The 20,131-nt window shown below is 45.1% G+C and overlaps 1 protein-coding gene across 6 annotated transcripts in view; it reads right to left on the reverse strand.

Annotated features, from left to right (window-relative positions):
• Positions 1 to 17,716, reverse strand: part of ARHGEF6 (Rac/Cdc42 guanine nucleotide exchange factor 6) — a 36,800-nt gene extending 19,084 nt beyond the window's left edge. For 2 of the 6 annotated variants that reach the window (XM_068204520.1, XM_068204519.1), the window contains exons 1-7: positions 17,494 to 17,716; positions 16,405 to 16,488; positions 14,752 to 14,787; positions 8,805 to 8,889; positions 4,046 to 4,173; positions 3,434 to 3,635; positions 842 to 912 (exon numbers count right to left, since the gene is read on the reverse strand). In XM_068204520.1, the coding sequence (XP_068060621.1) occupies positions 842 to 912; positions 3,434 to 3,635; positions 4,046 to 4,173; positions 8,805 to 8,889; positions 14,752 to 14,787; positions 16,405 to 16,488; positions 17,494 to 17,658 (771 nt within the window). In that variant the 5' untranslated portion in view covers positions 17,659 to 17,716. Of the gene's footprint in view, positions 1 to 841; positions 913 to 3,433; positions 3,636 to 4,045; positions 4,174 to 8,804; positions 8,890 to 11,771; positions 11,923 to 14,751; positions 14,788 to 16,404; positions 16,614 to 17,493 lie in introns of those variants that run through there. The other 4 variants (XM_068204521.1, XM_068204522.1, XM_068204523.1 and 1 more) reach the window with 4 other exon arrangements.
• Positions 17,717 to 20,131: the final 2,415 nt, after the last annotated feature.

Raw genomic sequence — 20,131 nt, forward strand, 5'->3', positions numbered from 1 at the left:
CAAACACAGTGCCTGCACACTCCCAGTCAGCACACCAGTTTCTCAGTGTGGATAAGCTCTGGAGATGGTGGAGGTGGTTTCCAGCTCCCTGGACATACTGCTTCTGCTCTGCTTGATATATATTTAGACATACTGATGAGCAGGATTCAGCTCCAGCACTGAGAGCCAACAATACTCATATGAGGCATCTTCACTCTTACACCACAGCCTGGACACAGGGGGCTGTGGTAGCTGTCCCGACTTTACCAGACCTCCTTGCTTTGGAAGCAATATGTAAAGGAAGGGATGTTTCCCCAACCCTTCTGCAGCAGCAATTCATTGCCTGGCAGGCTGCTCCAAAGCCAGGCCCAAAGCAGTTACAAAGCTGTGAGGGCCATGACCTGTGACAGCTGCCCGTTCTCTGAGGGCTGCAGCTGCTGGCAGAGGCATAGGACAGGCACCATGGGGTGTAACATCTCCAGCCAAAGCCAAGAAAGGGGCCGGAGCCCTGATTTCGCTTGCTTACACCATGACATTATCTCCCATCTTTATCAACAGGAAATACTGTGCCTTCTCTCCCTGCTTGATCTGAAAGCTACTTGATCTGGAAGCTGCCACCTCTCCTTAATCATCTCAGTGGTCTACTTCAAGTCACTACTTTTGACACCTTGCAGCCACTTCCCTTCGTGGTTTATTGTCTCAATGGCCTTGAATCAAGGGAATGGGAACAGCTGCATTTAAACACAGAGTCACATCCCCAGTTGTTACAAATTGCATCAATTATTTTTAAGGGAAGGAACTACTTCAGAAGATTAATAACATGGTACTTATTAAAAGGTATGATAAGCACTTTAAAACTTACCACAGGGTAATAATTCTTTGTCAGCTGAGTGTTTTCTAGCCCTTTTAATGCTTTAGGAGAGAGTGGTTTATCTGTAAAAAAAAAAAAAGAAAAAAAACATGAACAAATTACAGTGCACAGTTCTCATTATTCCATCAGGAAAAGACACACTGTCACATTATGTCCAGCAAATACAACTTCACCCCTCTGACCACAAAACTTCAATTGCAGGGTTTGTTTCCCCATTTCAAAGAAAACTAGGATAAAACCAGTGGCATGCATGACACTGACAGTGGCCAAGCGAGTCACACCAGAAGCTTCATGCAGCCTCTGCCAGCCAACGTCCAGGTTTGCTCCAAAATCCATGGCAGCAGCCCAGTCAATACTGGAACTACAGTGATGCTTCACCTGGCCCACTAATTCGGTTTTAAAACTGAGTGTCTGTCAGAAATGACAGATACTATGTTTTTTTCCAGGTGATTCACAAGGCACTTGAAGCCAACCCCAATCAATCCTACCCCCACAGTCACTTGTGATGCAAAATCCTTCTCTAAATGAAAGTAGTTTAAATGAAAACCTCACAAAACTCTGGAAATCAATTCTCATTCTGCATTTGATAAATCCCTGTGGATGCCTCCAGCTCTGTACATATGTGCAAACACACACACACGGACAAAACCCTGCTCCAATTTTCCTTCACTGAGGAAGCCCCTTCCCTTCCAGCAGCATGGCTTTCCCAGCAACTCCATCCTCCCTCTGGACAGGGACAGGCAGGCAGTGCAAGGCTGCCCCAGTCCCAGCCACACTGCACATACTGAAAGAGCTCTGTGCCACGTGGAGCAGCCAGGCTCTCCTGGCTCCCTGCAATCTCTCACACAAGGCAATTACTTTCACACTGATAGCAGGGGAGAAACTTGAAATTGATAAATTTAGTCTCTTTATGTACTGTCTAAATATTGTCCTTTTAGTGCTTCCTGTCACTTCCAGCTAAAGGCTCAGAGGAGCTCAGCTCCACAGTTATTTCACAGAACCACAGAGTATTTCCTCCCAAAGGGGATGTAGGACACAGCAGAGGTACAACACTGCTGAAAAACAAGTAACTCCATTCAGAGTTTGTCTGAAGTCTTACACTGTGCAGGTGGGAAAAGCAGCTCCCTGCTGGCTGCAGCCCCAGCAGTGCTCCTGGGGCAGCGAGGGTTTACTGATGGTCCCTCCCTCCTCACTTGCAATATAGACACATCTCCTGAGCACGCAGACACCAGGGCAATGAACCCTCCTGCCACATGAGATGGTGCTGAGAGAGGATCTGGAGGGAAAAGCTCTGCAGACAGAAAAATGTCACGGGCTCTTCCATCAGGAACTATGGGAAACTGGCACTTCATGTCATGCAGCTCCCATCTGATTTTCCCTTTAGGACTCAAGTTTGCTCTCCTTTGTTTAAAACATCTGTCTTCTCCCCTCACTGAGTTAATTAGTGATTCCCGAGTTGTGCCAGACAAGCCTTCAATCCCTGCTACAACTTCCTGCTCCAGTTCAGACATCATTTCCCAGAGGGAAACAGTGGGAGATGAGATATCCTAACAATGTCTTTTTCATTTAGAATCAAATAAAAACCAACCTAATTCTGAGCACTCTATAGTGAAAATTTTTCCCCCTCCTTTGCTTTATTTTTGCAAGAGTAGAAGAAAGGGTGTCTAACAGGGGCTGCACATGTTGCAGCTACTTCACAGACCCCTGCTGGCATCTCAGTGTTTGAGGCCAGAGCAGATCCTGAGCCACAGAACCAGCACCAAGCACACAATTGGTCTCTGTCTATGGTAAGTGCTCAAGGCACACTAAGGAGTCAAGTTGCATTTTGCAAAAAAACAGTTTAATCTCACACAAAGGTCTGGACAGGGGTGAGCTGCTTGAATGGATGTGTAATGCCACAGGGCAGTTGGCCAGGGGCTTCACATCATCACCACCCTATGTCTGGGTACACCCACATTGCAGAAAATGTTAAGGACACTCAAGACAAAGCTCAATAAAGACAGATGTCATCAGACAGATCATCCCCTCTCTTACTTTCTCAATATTGCAGCAGAAGCATCTGGGGAAAAATGTACTCTGTGAAATCAACCATCACTTTTGGACCAAAACATTGACAATGCCCTGTGGCCATGCAGTTTTTGTCAGATTCCACACTGTGATGGTGAGCATCCATTCCACTGATGCCTGAAAAGCCAGGATCAAACACAAATACGTTGCCTGACCAAGGTCTCTAACAAAAAGCTAGTTCTGAGCTCAGACACTGGAATGACCTGACAGCTATCTGGGACAAAGGGGACCCACATCCATCTCTGTCCTCATCCTCTGACAATATCCCTGCTTCCATGCTGCTGGGGCTTGGGGGGAGCAAGAGAAAGGCACAATGTGCTGGGAAGAGGGTGAAGCAGCTTTCAAGCAATTAATCCGAAACACTGCGCTTTACCCTTCCGTTCATCCTTCCATTAGCCCAGCTGCCTGAAGTACACTAACAGTCCTTAATAAATAGCAGCAATTTCCCAAAGGCACGAGGGTCCTCACTGCATTATGCCACTGTCATTCAATCAGCCCTTGAAGCAATTTGTTTACCGGTAGATTTGATTTCTCTGACGTAGTTGCTTGGGAACCAGCCTGTTTTTCCATTCAAGGTGCCTTCCCACCAGCCCCCTTCTTCAACTCGAGTGACATAAATAATGTCTCCTTTGTTAACAGAGAGTTCATCCTCATTGGTCTGCTTAAAATTGAACCTGGCCTTTACCACCAGCTGGTGACTGCCATTCTCGGTCATCTCCTAAGGAAAGAAACATGGAAAAACATCAGTAAATAGTCAAAAAAAGCAGAAACAACTAGGACAAGCCATTGTTCTTCCCTGTTGTGACAGCTGTTTTCTCAGAATTGCTCTGTATAACAACCAATAATATGTTGCTGTTGTGTAAACGCTCCATTCAGAGGACCACAAGGTCCCTCCCAAGCATTAATTTAGTTTTCCAGTGCAATGGGTGGCAGATAAGAATCACTCTTCTCATGTCACACAGAGAAACCCTGCAGTTTGGAGAAGCTGCAGGACTCACTCTAGCTGAGACAGCAAACCCACGATGGAGATCAGGGGAGAAAACCTTTGGTGTTGACCCAGAGATACCAATCATACTCCTCTACCCCCAAGGCCATCAAACCCACGATTACACATTAAATAAAGGGTACCACAGGCTTGGACTGCCTCCGTAACACCCTTGCTGACTGGGAAGCTGTGCCGTTGGAATCACTCTGGGGGTCTCCAGCCGCGGAGTTAAGAGAGGACAGATGTGAACATGGCCCTTTTGACAGCTGATCTGGGGAAACAAAACAACATCTGAGTTTTACTCAGCTGTCCACCATCCCTCCACATCACAGTAAAACAAAGAGTAAAGCCTGTAAATAGAACAGGAACAGGTCCCAACAGTTCAAAGAACATCTATGACAGCAAGACAGCAAGTGCATGGCATCTGCAGTGTGGGTACTCCCAGTCAGCAGTGAGGGTGGCTTTCTGGGCAGGGATAACCTTTCCATCATGGAAGAAGTTTAATTGCATCCCAAGGCACTCCTAGGTTGTGCAAGCTCTGCAGCCACACATCTAATTGCAGTATTTCTTTGAAATCCCCCTTAAAACTCTAGAAAAGTAGAATAGTACTCAATACTGTGATTTCCCACAGGGGGTGTTTCTGGGATCAGATGTTGAAGGTGTGTCAAAGTTTAGCTCTCCAGTGAGTGCTCTTAGGTCACTTCTGCAGCTGCAGTGTGGGCTATCCCGCTGAGCGGGGAGGAATGCTGAACAGTTGGTCAACACAATCGGCTTCTCTATTTAGAGGAGTCCTTCTGGGTTCATCATCCAGCTGAAAGAGGCTAGGCACTACTTTGATTGCTGTTCACGGACCGTTGCCATTAGTCATGTGAGAGAAGGATTCAAACCATGCCAAAGAAGGACAGGAGTGTCATCCCCAGGAGATGAACTGCCCATGGAAAGGCTCAGATCATCCCAGCAGCTCCTGGAGCTGCCTCCTTCACACACTCAGAGCTCCTTGCTTTGCAAACCAGTCTCTAGGCTTGTTTTTCTCCCCATCTGATGCTGGAGGCTATGCTGCTGCTCTGACACATCTGTTTTTGTAATTAGTGATTTGTTTCTATATTAATACCAAAAAAATTGCCAGAGGGTAAAAGGTTTCCTGGTCCTAACTATGCAGAGACTGAGTCAGTAGCCTTGTTGCTAAGAGCAGTTCCAGCTCTGGCAGAATCTGGCAGCGCTGAACCCCAGAATCCTGTTGGATGCTGCAGAGGTGTAAAAACATGGGATACAAGCCACCCACTAATTCCCAGTACCTCACTGCTACTGTACCCCACACCACACTCTAGGACAGCACTCAGATCACCTCCTTTCTGTGCCTCATGGTGCTCAAAAGACACAATAACAGATATTATCATTTCAGTAAACTTTGAAGGACTTTTAAGATTGGTCTTGTAACTTCTTTTCGGATTTTAGGACATTTCTGCATTCCAGTGCTGCAGCTTTCCACCTGCAGTGGGGACCACATGTGTTCATGGACCTTGAAAGCAGAACAGAGTAGTCTGCAGGAATCCCTGTGCTGTGTGTGCAAGTCCGGGGACCACGTTTGGAGTTCTGCCTTGAAAACACTGCAGGAGGAGAGGGTGATACAGCCATAGAATGTGTGCAGAAATCAGAAAAGACAAACTGCAAGGCAGCTTTTCCTCCATTCTCCTCCAGTCTGAATGTCAGCGTGGAAAACTCATTCTGAAGGGGAAGTTTGGTAGGAGTTACAGGAACTCAGCTGGGCTTTTATTCTCCTCAGAGGATTTTTATTTCAATAGGAAAATACCTCATCCTTAGACTGGACCTGAAGCAACACAAACTGTGAGCTCTTGGGGAAGGGACTTGCTTTGTCTCTCTCCTAACCCTTGCACAGTGAGTATCAGGTCCATGACTATGACTGCCAGGTGCTGCTGCCTTACAAAACCCAGCCATGCCATACTCACACACCAATCTAGCCAGTCCATGCTCCAGAGATGGACATCATCCATAATAAACCTTGTGTGCTGTCAGTGAGTCCATTTTCTCTCTTGTCCTGCTCATTACACAACTGCCCGACAACTGCATGGTGAATTCCCAGCTTTCTGGGCTGTGGCAACTGCAAAATTCCTCCCCATGTAAAACCCACTCTGCCAACAGAGTGGGTTTTTCTCTCTGAAGCGTCCTGCTATTTGAGCAGGAGTGGTTTTGGCTTGCTCTTGGTGACTCACAGGCCAGGGGCGTGGCTGGCTGCCAGTGTGAGATATTCTTCCCCTGATTCCTTCTGAATGGGAGGGCATAAATCCTGAGTCCAGACTTCATTTATTCAAGTCATCAGCCACAGTCGCATGGAAATGACTCCATTACTGTAGATTTTATGACTCTCCCTGCCCCCCCCCCCCCCCCCAATCTTCCAAAGCTTTTATAAATATCTGCAGCAACCTAGAAACAAATGTAAAACTGCCTTTGACAGTTTGGCAGGGAAGTGTATCATTTATATCGCATCATGACAGTGTCCTATTTTATGCCTAGTCCAGCACGGAACACTGATGCCATACGCTGCTTAAAGTATGGTTAAAATAGCTGGGTTTTCTGCTTGCATTCCTACGCTATTTTTGGCAGATGAGCCTTGTCTGATCCAGCACAGCTGGTTTTCCTCCCCTGCCCTCTCTTGCAGACAAAAAGCATCAAGCATCTGTATTGTTGTGTTTTGATGGACAGCTGCTGAACTATAAGTGTATCCACTACAAATGATGCCTCCAGTTATTTACATAGAAAGATCCATGAAGACACAAGGATTTGGACTTCAAATGAATGCTCAGAAATACATTCCCACAACCTTTTCTTAGCTGACACCTACTTCTCTCTGTCTCCAACCAGGGTGTTGGGATGCAGCAGTGCTGCAGGTGTTGGGATGTGCAGGCATGTCAGAGCCTTGGCGACAGCAGCAACTGCAGCAGCTGGTACCAGGCTTACCCTGATGCTCCGTTCTGCCTGTGGCCTCTGGCAAAACAAACTGGACCATCTGCAGTGGCAGTTTGTAGGACACAGGCTCCTGCTCCTCAGGAATTTGGCTAAGCCACCAAAAAGTAAATGTTTGAAGCACATATTTATTTTATCCTGTACTTTTCCCAAGGGTGCTCTCTGCCTGAGCAGCTAATTATATCACAGGCATTGTGCTTTTTAACATTTAAACACTGAAAGCATATGTTCAAACAGATGTTTGCCGTGAAACCAAGAGGATCCCAGCTTCTCTATAGCCCCATCAGTAACATATGACAGGAACTATTCCCCAGCAAAGCCCTGTCCCGGGCTGAGCTGGCACATGGGTGGCTGGAAGTATGCAGCTGGGGCTGTAAAACAAGGGGATGGATGTGAAAATGGCATTGCAACCTTGCCACCCTGTCAGCACAGACCCCATCACACCCCTCCAGTTCAGCAACAGGCAAGGACAGAGGCAAGAGAGTTTCTCTCTCCTTTTGCTTTCACATTAATGAAGCAAATATCAATCATAACAGCAGCATTTGCAGAGGTTGCTCCCAGTCAAGTTAACCTACATTTTATATCCCCCATTACAATGAACTGCAAGAGCTTCTACACAGGGTCAGCAGGTGCTGTTGGTAATTGAGGAGGTGCTGGGGCAGAATTCCCATTCCCAAACTTCTACAGAGTGAGCTGTCAGCAGAGCTGAGTCCTGGCTGCAGAATATCATCCTCAGAACCTGAGTTTCTTCAGAACAGCATTATACACAGACACACAGACACAGACACACGTGTATGTACAAATCATAGGGGGTGGGAGGGGGTTTACAAATATATACTATTATTGTTATACATTATGTATTATTATTATACATATTATGATATATGTTGATGTACAATATATGCACGGTAATTAATACACCAGTTTATATAACGTATAGACATAATGCAGTAAGCCAAAAGAAAAGCCTTCCCATGAGAGGAAAGTAATGACTTTTCATTTTGAAATTTCCTCCTTTAAACCATCTCAAATGTAACCTGTAAGCAGGAAATGGAACTCTACTCCTGGTGCTGGACTTTGGTGGGTGTGCAGGAGTCTATCCTAACCCACCTGTTTGACAAGAGGCTGGGAACTCTTCCCAGCACCAGGCAGACCTGCTCCTCATCATCTCAGAAAAAAGACTCTGTTCCCCTCACCCCTCCCCAGAGCACCACTGTACCATCATCCCCCCACCCTCCACCGCTGAACTTCTCCTTTCACAGACTATGCTACTGAATATTATTTTAAAGTAATCTGTAGGGAACAGCTACGTATCTGGGATGGAATCAGGATAAGGTGATTTGTTTTGCTTCAACAGCCTACTCCTACTCCCAAGGATACAGGACAAGCCATCAACTTGCTTCCCAGATCCAGGAGGCTACTCCATGGAGCCAGGGAGAGGAGAGAGAGAAAAACATCAATACAATTGACTGAGCAGCTAGCAACAACATTTATTTTGACATTCAGGAAAGGTATTATACAGATGAAGCTGTTTTTCTCTTCAGCTTTAAAACACACTCTTTAAAATCTGATTTGCATGATTTGCATTTTGGGAGGTGCATGTTCATTTACATTGAGGATCCCTTATGCTGACCTACTTTGAGGCCCCTTAATGCTCAAAACTGAGCAGAGGTCCCTCAGTGTAAAGTGATAATTGAGCTCTGCAGAGTTCACACAGCAACTCTGAAACATCACATTTTAACCCAGAGTTGGCAGAAGCCTGAAATGTCAATCCCACCATAAGCCATCAGTGCTAGCAGCACAATTTGACAAACCTCCAGAAACCACCATAAAGTAAGAATTAGCCAAAATTAAAAACCAGCCCTGCATACACACAAGAAATAGTTTCAAAGGACAACAGAAGAACCCCTTTTTTCTTACCTTCAGTAGCCTTATTTACAGCTGTTAATGTGCTCAGGACCTTGGAGAACTGATCTCCAGTGTACAGATCATGTGGATCAAACACCTGTGAAAGATGAAATCAGTCAGTCGAGCTCAAAACATCTCACACTGTCTGCTGGAGCCGCCCATGGTGCTGGAGGGTGACAGTGAGGATTAGGTAGTCACTATGTCCCTGCAGGGAAAGGGTGATCATTCAGGGCTGACAAGTCCCATTTCCCCAGAGAATTCCTGGGGTACCGCTGGCAGGCAGCATGGGAAGGGCAGGGGAACCCAGAAGCATTTGGAGTATAAGGCTGGGAACAGGGAAGGAATCAGTGCTGTCTGCAGAGTAGACACTCCTCTGAAAATCACCGAGAAGGTTATTGCTGGCCTTGAGGGAAAGAAAGACTTTGTTGCTATTTTTGTTATCGAAAGCTGAAGAGATTGAGGCTGTACATGCAGTTCTATGTATCAACACACATATATTTTCTGCAGGAGAATTAACACACATGGAATTTTCTGCTATTGCAATATATAGTATATTTACACTTTTTTATAGGAAGGCAAACCCAGTTATCTTATATACAAAAATTTCACCCTAAAGAATTTGGTGTTGCTACTCCTTAATGCTGAAACAGAAATACATGGTTAGCAAGGGCTTCTTTTCCATGACTAATAACCTGAACCTTGTACATGTGGTGAGGGGGCAGTTTGAGTTTCCAAAACACTTCAACCCTCTCTAACACCTGAAAAATGCTCTAAATTTCATACAGACTGTACAAATCCTACCATTAATAAAGCAAAGATAAGAGTTACAAAAAGTCCTTCTCGTTGGTACCATCATGGCACCATCTGCTAATCCCCAAATGCATGATTGAGACCACAGATACACAACTCCAATGAACAAGAAAGATGATTTTAAAGCTCTCCTGGCAGACACCATCTAATTACAAACACTTCCAACACACTAAAGAGGGTATCCTGCTAAATAAGGACACAAGTCTTAATTACCTTTAGGCTAGTAGTGCCCTTTAAAACAGCCCTTTCTTGCTTTCCACACAGAGCTAGCTCCTTAAGTACGCTTGGCATATTTCAAATAGGAAGGGGACTGTCCTCTCTCACAGTCCTGGATGCTTGCAGCATCTCCTCCTTTTAACAGACACACCAGAACAGCACCAAAGTCCAACACGGACAGTACAAAGGCTGCTCTTTGTTGAGAATATGTTTTCAGATTGACTCAGCAACTCAATACTGTGAGACATGTTTTACCCTAGAGAAATTTAATCCATGCTTAGCATGGAGACAGTTTGCTGTCATTACAAATATTTAAACCTGTAGCTCCACAGCTCCGATCTCATCTACTGCTCTGCACATTCCAGGGACATACGCACCTACCTTGGGCTGTTTCTGAGCTGATCTATCATCTGCACTCACTTGGGTTTGCTCCTTTGGACCATGCAAGTCCCATCCCCTCTGCCAGCTGGTGCATGGAACCAGTTTTCCTGCCCTGCAGCTACAGGCAGTGCCATGCAAGCATAGCCTTCAGCCCTAAGCAGTGACATTCCCATCTCCGTGGAAAGGGAGATGGTAACAGAGAGGCTGGGCGTGCGCTCACCCCAGTGGCAGCTGCTGGAGCATGGAACCTTACAGTTGCACAAGAGGAAAGTAAACAGACAAGCTGGGTTGTTTGCATGCATCTCTCTGGTGTGTCATTTTCTCATCCATATCCTTTTTCTTCCACTTCAGTAATTCCAGAAAAATAAAGTTCTGCCTTGATTTAACACCTTTTTTTTCCTAAGGAGCAAAGTAGCAAAATACATCACAAATCCTTCAATGCATAAAATAATGCTATAAGCTCAGAGTCATCAGGCTGACAAAGTCCAGAAGAAAATGGGAGGAAGAAAGATATGCAAAAAAATTCTAGCACAAAAGCAAGTAATAACATTTAGAACTTCTTCAGGGGGAAATTTTCTGGCACAGCTACTGTGGAACAATGGCTATGTGGGGTCAGCTACTGTAATGTAAATATACTCTGCAGCTCGTTTCCAGAATAAAATCCTCATACAGAAAAGTCCTCATTTATGAGCTAAAATTTACTTTTTCCAGCACAATCCATTGATAACTCCATTTATAGCTAAAAGACAAGCTGCAGCTAGAAGATAAACAGAGGCAGAAAAGGCTTTTTCACTTCTAACACATGGAAGATCAGGTGTATGTAACTAAAACCGCATTTAAATCTACACCTGTCATCTGAGGATCTCCATTAAAACGCTATTCTAACTTCCAGAATCACAGACTGCAGCTCCCCTCGGTAAAACACTCAGGCTATTTCCGTCAAGCATCGCACGGGGCAAGAGAAGCTCTGCACTGCCGCACCGCCAGCCTCCGCCACAGGGAGCGAGGGGACGAGCAGAAGCCGGCGCTTCGCGACCAGAAGAGCACCCGGCTCTTCGGGAAAGACGAGAATAGGGGACTCAATTGCGGCGCGGGTGCGGCTAGCAAGTTATCAGCACCCAAAATCCCAGTCCCGCGACGGGAAGCATAGAAAAGTTAGGGAAAGCCGGGTTGTGTTCCCAGTCCGAGCTGTTCACAGTTGGACAACCCCCAGCCGGGTGCCAAGCCCGAAGCCCGGCGCGGCCGCGACCCCTCCAAACCCGAACACGGGGGCAAGAGCCGCCCGTTCCCCAGCGATGCGACGCTTCGGGCGCTCCCTGACCCGGCTGCTCCCCCTGGGAGCGGCGGGGCGGCCGGAGCTCCGCCAGCATCGGCGAGACGGGCGGGCGGCGGATGCGCCGCTGCCCCCGCGGAGCACACGGAGCGCAGCCACCGCTCCGTCTCCGGGTGCTCTGCTCGGGTGCCGCGGTGCCGTCCCCCCCTTCAGCGGGGACACCCGCGGGAGCTGCCCGGAGACACCCGTGCCGAGGGCTGGGACAGCCGCGGGGACCCACGGCGGCGGTCGGTACTCACGGCGGCGGGCGGGCGGGCGCGCAGCCCCGGGGCATGGCGGCAGCGCGGGCGGTGCTGCGGAGCGGCCGCTGCGGCTCTGACCCGGAGCCGGATCGCGGCGCGGAGAAGGGAAGAGAAGGGAAGGGGAAGTGACAGGCGGTGCCGCCGCCCCGCTCCGCCCCGCCGCTCGCTGCGGGACGCGGCGCGGCCGTGCGGCCGCGGCTCCCTCCGCCGGCCGCGGGCCGGAGGCACCGGGAGACCCCCGGAAGAGAAGGAAGCGGATAGCAAAGAGCAAAGAGATGGGAAAGGGAAGAAGAGAAAGGCCGGAGGCGGGGAGGAGGAAAGAAAGGGAAAGGGATTAAGGTTACTGTTCTCACTGTGAAGAGAAACACTACAGAAGGGCCCATAGATGAGGCACAGTTCATTTGAGGCAGTGAGACGTGTCCTCTACTGCCTGTGCCCATCTGTTTGGGGAACATTCTCCTACAGGGAACAGGAAAATTACCAGATACTTCAGCACACCAGCAGGCTGCAGTGTGGACAGGGAATGGAGCACTGCACTGATACGCAGAGTGAAGCCCAGCTGTCCCAAGCCCATGCAGGAACAGTCCACACACCTGGAGCCAGGGGTCTCTGGTACACTGGGCCACTCTTAACTGCAGACAGACCCATTCTCCAGTGCTTGTACTGGTTGGTGCTGGGCAGGAGCTCTTGCTTCTGACGTTGTCCAGCTAGGAGAGGTAATGTCACTTTGGAGTGAAGCCAAAGTAGAGCAGGTGTTGGGAGAGCATGGATGGGAAGCTAAAAGGGTGATGATTTCTCACCTGCTCTCTCACGCCTTCAATCCAGGTAGTTTGTTGGAGGTTGCAGGCACCTCCAAATGCACAAATAACCTCTGTGCTGCCTGTGATGGTAATTACCCTCTGCATACTCTATGATTGTTCTGGACAGCCAGGTTTAATCCAGCTATTGATTTATCTTGCGTATACTGTTCTTAGTTTACAAAATTCAGACCTTGCCAGAAGTTTTGTAGTCATATTAACAATATAATGCGGCTGACGAACAAAGGTCTTGTGCTTCTTCACTACAGATGATGCTTGGGTATTGATCAGCTGTTATTATATGCACACTGGTGTCAAGAGCAAAAGCAAAGTTCCCATTTTTGTCCTCAAGCACAAGCTAGGCCAGGAGCCTTTTATGATTTTTCTCTTTCGTCATGATCTCTTCTCTGTCTCTTCTACACTAGACTCCACCTGGCCATCAGGACAGAACCCTTTGTTGTCCACTTTCCACCTCAACACACCTGCATCCAGCTGGCATTGCCTTAGCAGTGCTCACTCACTGGACCAGCTCTTGGGTCAAATAGACAGCTCAGATGTTGAAGCCACAGTGTAAATGAAGCACACTCAGGTTTTCTGCACTGCTCCTCAGTCCAAATCATGAAAGAATCCTCTAAGGACACTTAAGCTCCAATGAAGTGCCCATGTCTTTTGCCTAGTCCTTTGCCTCAGAAGAGCTGAGTTGACTGATATTCTTATATCCTGGATCAAATTCTAGCACTGAAAAGCTGTTGGAAAGTTTTGGACACAGTCTCATTATTTCACCTCATTACAACACTTGCCTGGTTAGAAGGATGGAGTGATTCCCCTGCTTGCCATCTCTTTTAGGACTAACACACATGAAACAGCAAAAGATTTCAGGCTTCAGTCCTGGGCTGAAGCTAAGGAACAGATTTGTTATTTATGCTCTGCCATGAGGTGGATTCTTCCAGCTCACACCTCCAGCCTGTAGAATGGCTTCATCTCAATGGAGCCAGCTCATAGCAGGAAGGTCAGTGTCCTTCTATCCCTATGTCCAAATGTTTCACTGCTCCTGTAAAACAACAGAAGTTGCTGTTTGCCTCACAGTGTCTTTCTTCCATTTCCTGAGTTACTAGGACAACAAAGGGTAGGAGAGAAGTGTGTATGTGTAGCTCTGAAAGAGTAACCTCTATGCATTCCCTCCTACTGGGAAAGACTGGCAAGCAGTGTCTGTTCAGCGGGAGGTGGGACTCGAGTTTCCCCCAAAAGCTGCTGGAAACCCTACCTTCCACACTGACCACCCCTCCTGCATGCTGGCAATGTCCAGTGGAGTGGTGTATTCCATGGCAGCTGCACAAACACCCATGACAAAGGCAAATGGAAGGCAGAGTACAATGAAGCCAAGGGATGCCAGGATGGCATGCTAATGTCATGTCTGCGATTCCCCAGGATGAGGCCCTTTTGTACAAGTCAGCATGCAGAAAGTAAGTAATGAACTCTCATTCTCCTCAGGATACCCTCCTTTGTTCACATCTGCAACAGGAACAGAATATTTGACCTTAACATATCCTCATCAGTCTCAAGACAGAAGTGGCTCAGGTCCAGCCATAGAGTACTTCTTCATATCTAAGGAGCAAGAGTTCACTGTGGCATTTGGAGAAGGGCAGAAATTGAGAGAACCACTGGAGTTTGATTTTCATATCCATGGTTTGGATAAGAAGCAGGATGGCTGTCACAGAATTCAAATGTACTAAGCCCAGACCTTTCGTGATGTTACCCTTTCCTCAGGCTAGGTTGCTGAGACAGAACAGAACCCTATTCTGTGCTCATCTTCCTTTTACCCAATACCTGATCACTACAACTTAAATGCTGATAGATCTTGGAAGCAGAATGTTCTCTGCCTGTTCTGATGCTCCAGACAAGCTTCCAGAGTAAATGTGATGCAGTAAATCGCCTCCTAAAGGGCAATGGCCCTTTCCAAGGCAAACTAGGGATCAGGCTTGAGGGAGGATCACCGGCAGAATGCTGCTTAGAGAGTCTCCTTGTCAAGATGTTCCAAACAGAGCAGCTTTTACAAGGAACAGATGGCAGAGGCTTTGCCTGAGAGGACTCAGAAAAGCTGGCAACATGGGAGAAGAGTCGGAAGGAAGCATAAGCACTCTGCCTGTGCCATGTCTTGCCCACCACCTCAGCTGTCCTACCTTGAGCCTTCTTCTGCATGAGGCTACAGAGAGGAGCTAGGAAGAAGCAAAATTCATGTCTTCACTTGGTGCTCTAATACAACAATATTTTGGAAAAGAAAAAAAACCAAGAAGAAATTGTTATCATTTCACTGCAAAATTTAAACTCGAACTAGAGAGGTTCAATTTTTCATCCAGCTTTTGAAGTCTCCTCTCACAGCAAAAGGCACACATGAGCATAAGGGAAGCTATTGAAGGTTCAGAATATTTCAATAATGAAGTGGGTTATAAATCAGAAGAAAAAAAAAAAAAAAAAAGCCAGAAACCTTGAAATTATTAAAGCCAAGGAAGAAAAGGCACATGGAAGATCAGAGGAGGAACACCTAGAGAGAGACACGCCATGTTGGCTGTTCCAAGTATCTGAAAATTGTGGAGTGTGACAGCAATATTGCAGAACAAGCTTCAAAGCCATGAGATGGCACTGCACAACAGGTGAGGACTATTCCCCTGTCCTACCTTTTAGCTGTTTAAGATTCCCATTGTAAAAAATACCTTCCACAACAACCATTATATTATTAGTTTGCAAACAGAAAACTAAACTCAGAAAAATGAAGGAAATCACATGGTCAGTACCAGAAGACCGGCAACAACTGATTTCTGATGCAATGGGCCTTCAGGGATTATTAATCTCTATATATATGCTCTCAAGACTGTGCTGCTGCAGCAGGCTCCAAGAAATGCATCACTGGGCAACAAAAGACCACGGAGACAGTTCTGGAATGAGCACATTTTCATGCTGCTTAGCTAAAAAGCTCTAAAGAGAAGAAAGGCCCTTTTCTTGTTTAGACCTTCAAAGGAAAAAAATGCAGGAACAGAGCTATTGTGGGTTGGACTTTTCTCACTGTGGTGCATGAATATTTGTATAATGCCCAAGGATTCTGTCCCTGCTTCTGGCAGACTTGTCTTCAGAAATATTTTTTTTTCATAATCTTGAGCATATTTCAAACAAGATAGTTATAGCAGTTTTGTTTTTTTGGGTTTTTTTGGTTTTTTTTTAACTGTAGGAATTTAAGTGTGACACAAAAGTCCTTAGTAAAAAAATTGATGGCAAAATTAATTGAACTCTGAAGTGATTCATTTAGAATCTGATTTTGCAAATAAGAGCTATGGTTAAGCATAAGAATCTAAAGAGATAGGATCAGGAACAGCCACAAGAAAGGTATCTTTTCACTTCATAAGGATTATTTTTTTTTGTGTAAGGAACAATTTAATATGTGTTTGGCAGAATCTTAAACAACAGTTGCAGGGGATGAAAAAATAGTGCAGTATTAAGAATACTTCACCTTCCCATGAAAGCAGGGCTAAAACCTGCAATTCCTTCTAATAATGAAAAAAGAGGATTAAGAACAGGTCCAGGTTGAAGTCTGTTTAGACAGATCTCCTGTTATTGCTGCATGTTTTGTCTCAAAAGATGAGAATCTGGTAAGCTCAGAGTTAATACACTGCTTCCAAATTACCCAGACTGAGTATTAAATCATCCATGCTCTGATTTATGTTATTAATACAAAAGATGATTAATTGATACCAACTTTTCCCCTCTGATATCTGGCTTCCTTTGAGAAGGCTGATCAAACTGGCATGTTACAATAAAAGAAAGGATCTAAGTTGACTTACCTCCACTTTCAGAAGCGCGCAGCCTTTCAAGAACTCTTGAATATTATTGATGCAATCAGCTTCATTTTTAGGCTCCAGGCAATACTAAAGAAAGAAAATCCACTGATCTCATTGCATTGCCTGTACTTGAGAAGGCCTGCATGAATATTGACATGTGCCTTTTATACTGAATTAGGGAAGCTTCTTCAGGGGGCGGGTGGGGGTGGCAGGCAAGCTGTTGAAGCAGGAAGAAAGCCACTGGAGGAAGTGATGCACACACAGAAACTGTCGGCATCTTGTTTTGAATGCCAGCATATGACAGTGCCCTAAGTGACAGTGGGAGATTAATGACCTTTAACAACACGCTGCCCTGAACCACCACAAGAAAAAGGAGCTAGCAAAACTGAATTCTGCATAATGAAAGGCTCCTTTTTTATAGGGTGGAGAACCTGTTGTGTAGTTCCTTTTTTAAAAGCTCTTCTCTGTTGCCAGTTCCTATCTCTCATTGGACTCCTTCCCTTTTTTTTTTTTCTCCTTCAGATTCTTATCACACTTCTGGACTGTGAATACACGCCTTGTCGAACTGTAACAGGAGGCATTCACATGGCTATAGTACCAACAGATTTGCTGGTCTTCGGACAGACCAAATGGCACAGATGCAAGTGTTATTTGCTTATTCCTGCTCCAATCTGCTTCTCCAGTGCATTTCCCAACTAACAAAGCATTTTGTAGTAAGAGTTCTGAAAGAGTGAATATATTTACAGTTGTAATTAATTATATTGATGCACATACTGACACACTGCATATCCTTCTATTCAAAATCAAGATATTCTGATCTCTGGTAGGCCAAGTATTTCCTGTCACTGACTGAACATGGGTAAGGGTAAGTCAACTGCAACCTTGCAGGGTTTTTTCCTGGATGTAGGAACAAAATCAAAGAACCAAAGATACAATCATACTTGGCTCTCAATTAGAAACTTAATTGTAAAACACCTCTCTCTGAAGCTCCTTGCTCCTCTCACCAGTTACTAGGCCTCAGAATGCCCAGGGCAGGGTTTCATTGAACAGGGCTCTGTCTCAGCATAGCAAAACACATCAACAAAGCATTACCTTTTCTGCAGATCCCGGAAGAAGCCGATTAATGAGTTTGCAAAGCACAGTTCCATCTTTCAGAGAAGTTTTCAGGAACCCCTCCGGATCATCCACTATTTTCTTAGGGGAATTTAAGACTCCTAGTGAAATAAGCCATGTTACAATCTGTTCTTCTGGATTCATGGTGGAGAGCTCTGCCGGCAGAGCTGCTCCCCTGTACAACAGCGTACTGGAACCCACATCCGTGATTACATCTTCCTGCTGCAGCTCAAGTGTGAAACTACTTTTTTTTTTTTTCTGGCTTGCTATAGAAACCAAATCTTAGGAACGAAAAGAAGTTACTCTAAGGTACAAAACTGTTGTCAAAATAAAATAGTTTCTAGCACTCAGCAAGAGACAGGGAAAACAGATTGTTAACTACATCTTTGCAAAATTATTGAAAATGCAAGTATTTTATACGAACAGTTATTACACCAAAAATATTTCACATAGGGACTTCCTCCTTATGGCAGCTGGCATCCTAACACCTAATAAATTTGGTCTGAACTTAAGGTTATTGCCCAAAGAAATAAATTTCTTAATACTGTAAATAACAATGTATTTCCAGTGTAAAAACAGAATTCACAATGTTTTGGAGGAATGTAGGACTAAATATAGATCTTCAACTTTATGTGGCAAACCTAGTTATAAAAATTGCCTTTTACAGTAGTTTTCTATTTTCCATTGTCTGATTTTCGAAAATAAGTTCTGATCACACACTTTACACATAAATAATGCCTCTCTTCAACTGCTGTGTAGAAGTCCACATATAATCCAAAATGGTTATTTAGAAGATGATCATCTCTCAAAACAATTATCTGGATAACTTCAAAAAGGTCAGAAATTTAAGTCATCCAAAGCTGAGAATAAAATTCCCAACTATTTTGCTTGTCGTATTAAGCTGTCCCTTTCTACCACCACTTCAGGATCCTCTGAGAAGGTAGTTTTCCACCCTGCCCAGGGCAGTATTAACCACCACTACGTATCACAGCAAGTCAGGAAAGTCCAGTATCTTTATAACTGTCCTTTCACCAGAACAGATGGAAAATGAAGCAATTCTGTTGATGATGAAGCTGGAACATCACGGCTTGAAGACTTCAACAGGAACAAAGTATCCTAGAGACCAGAATTTCTTGGTTACAATGTTCTGAGCCAATTCCTACCCTGTTACTTAAAGCAGCTTTCTAGAACCCAGTGTTGCCAAACTACTTATGATTTAAAGGGTCGGGAAAAACAGAGCAGCAGAGACATTAACTGTACACAGTAAATGTGCATGGTTTTGCCTCCACTTTGCAGGTCTTATGACTGGTACTGGGACCTACCTAAGGACCAATTTTAAGAGCCACCAGTAAATAAGAACTGTCCTTTCAGGGTTAGACACAATTGTCACCTTTTTCAGGACTTTGAGATGAGTTCCAGGTCTCTGTAGTATGGAAATACTCTTAACACACGTCTGCAGGCACTCACTGTGGATAAAGTGGGCTACAGCTCAATCACAGCTCACTGCTCTGTGGTGAGGTACAAACATGTGTGCAAAATATTTCAAAATTATGACCAATTGGCTATTCTGTTGTTTTGGGCTCTTTTTCCAGTTGTCATGAGCGCTACTGCTTTGCAGAAGGAAATGCATACAGTATCCATAATTTCATAAATATTTTTTTCAAATCTGTAGGTAGCTAAGACAACTACTAATGCTCATTTATCAATGGGGACATGTATTTGGATATAGAAGACACCTCAGTCACCTCATCAGAACTCAGCAGTTTCTGATGTAAAGAGAAATGCTTCCAACACTGGGAGAATTGCACACTTGCTTCAGTGAAGTCAGTGTTACAAACCTGAACACTGAAGTACTTCACCCACTCCCTCCTCTAAAGGAAACCTTTGGTATAGATGGGCAGGTTTAGTTTTATGATTATTTCACATGCAGCTGCTGCAGTCAAGCAGATATTTATGTCTGCAACTACAATTAAATGAAAATACTTCCCACATCTTGAACACTTACCAACTGCTTGGAAGACCTGCAGATATGGATATTCACGAAGCCCAAAAATGTATGGAGTTTTTGATTAGCTACTTCAATCCCATCCTCCCATCCTTTAGAATCCTTTCTAAACACATTGCAGCTTGTTTACCCACTTCCACACCAAAATTAATTCTGTGGCAAACCCAAGGTATGAAGGTAGAGCCACTAAGGAAGGAAGTGTCTGGTCTGGTCTTTGGAAATGCTTCACCTCTGTCTACATGCTGACAGCAACAAATCAAGCAAATCATCGATCATCTCTTGCAGAGTCAACTTATAGAAAAAAACTTATTTACAGCCTGATTTATACCAGTGATGAATAAATACCACAGTGTTATTTTAAAAGGGGGTGATTTTCCTTTACCCAAGTGACTCTGGCAGCATACACATCAGAACAGCACAGCGACAGGAGCAAAGTAAAATGAGCAGTCACATATTTAGAACCATTTTTGAGTGGTTCTTCTTGAAGTCACACATGCTTAAGTAATTCACTCTTTTTTCCCAGCAGAGGGAAAATACTCAACCACAAAGAACAGCACTGGAGTATATGTCTGCTGCAGAATCTACTGATACATTTCAACTGGTAGCTTTCAG

This window comes from Anomalospiza imberbis, chromosome 14 (genome assembly GCF_031753505.1).
Source record: "Anomalospiza imberbis isolate Cuckoo-Finch-1a 21T00152 chromosome 14, ASM3175350v1, whole genome shotgun sequence".
Lineage (NCBI taxonomy): Eukaryota > Metazoa > Chordata > Aves > Passeriformes > Viduidae > Anomalospiza > Anomalospiza imberbis.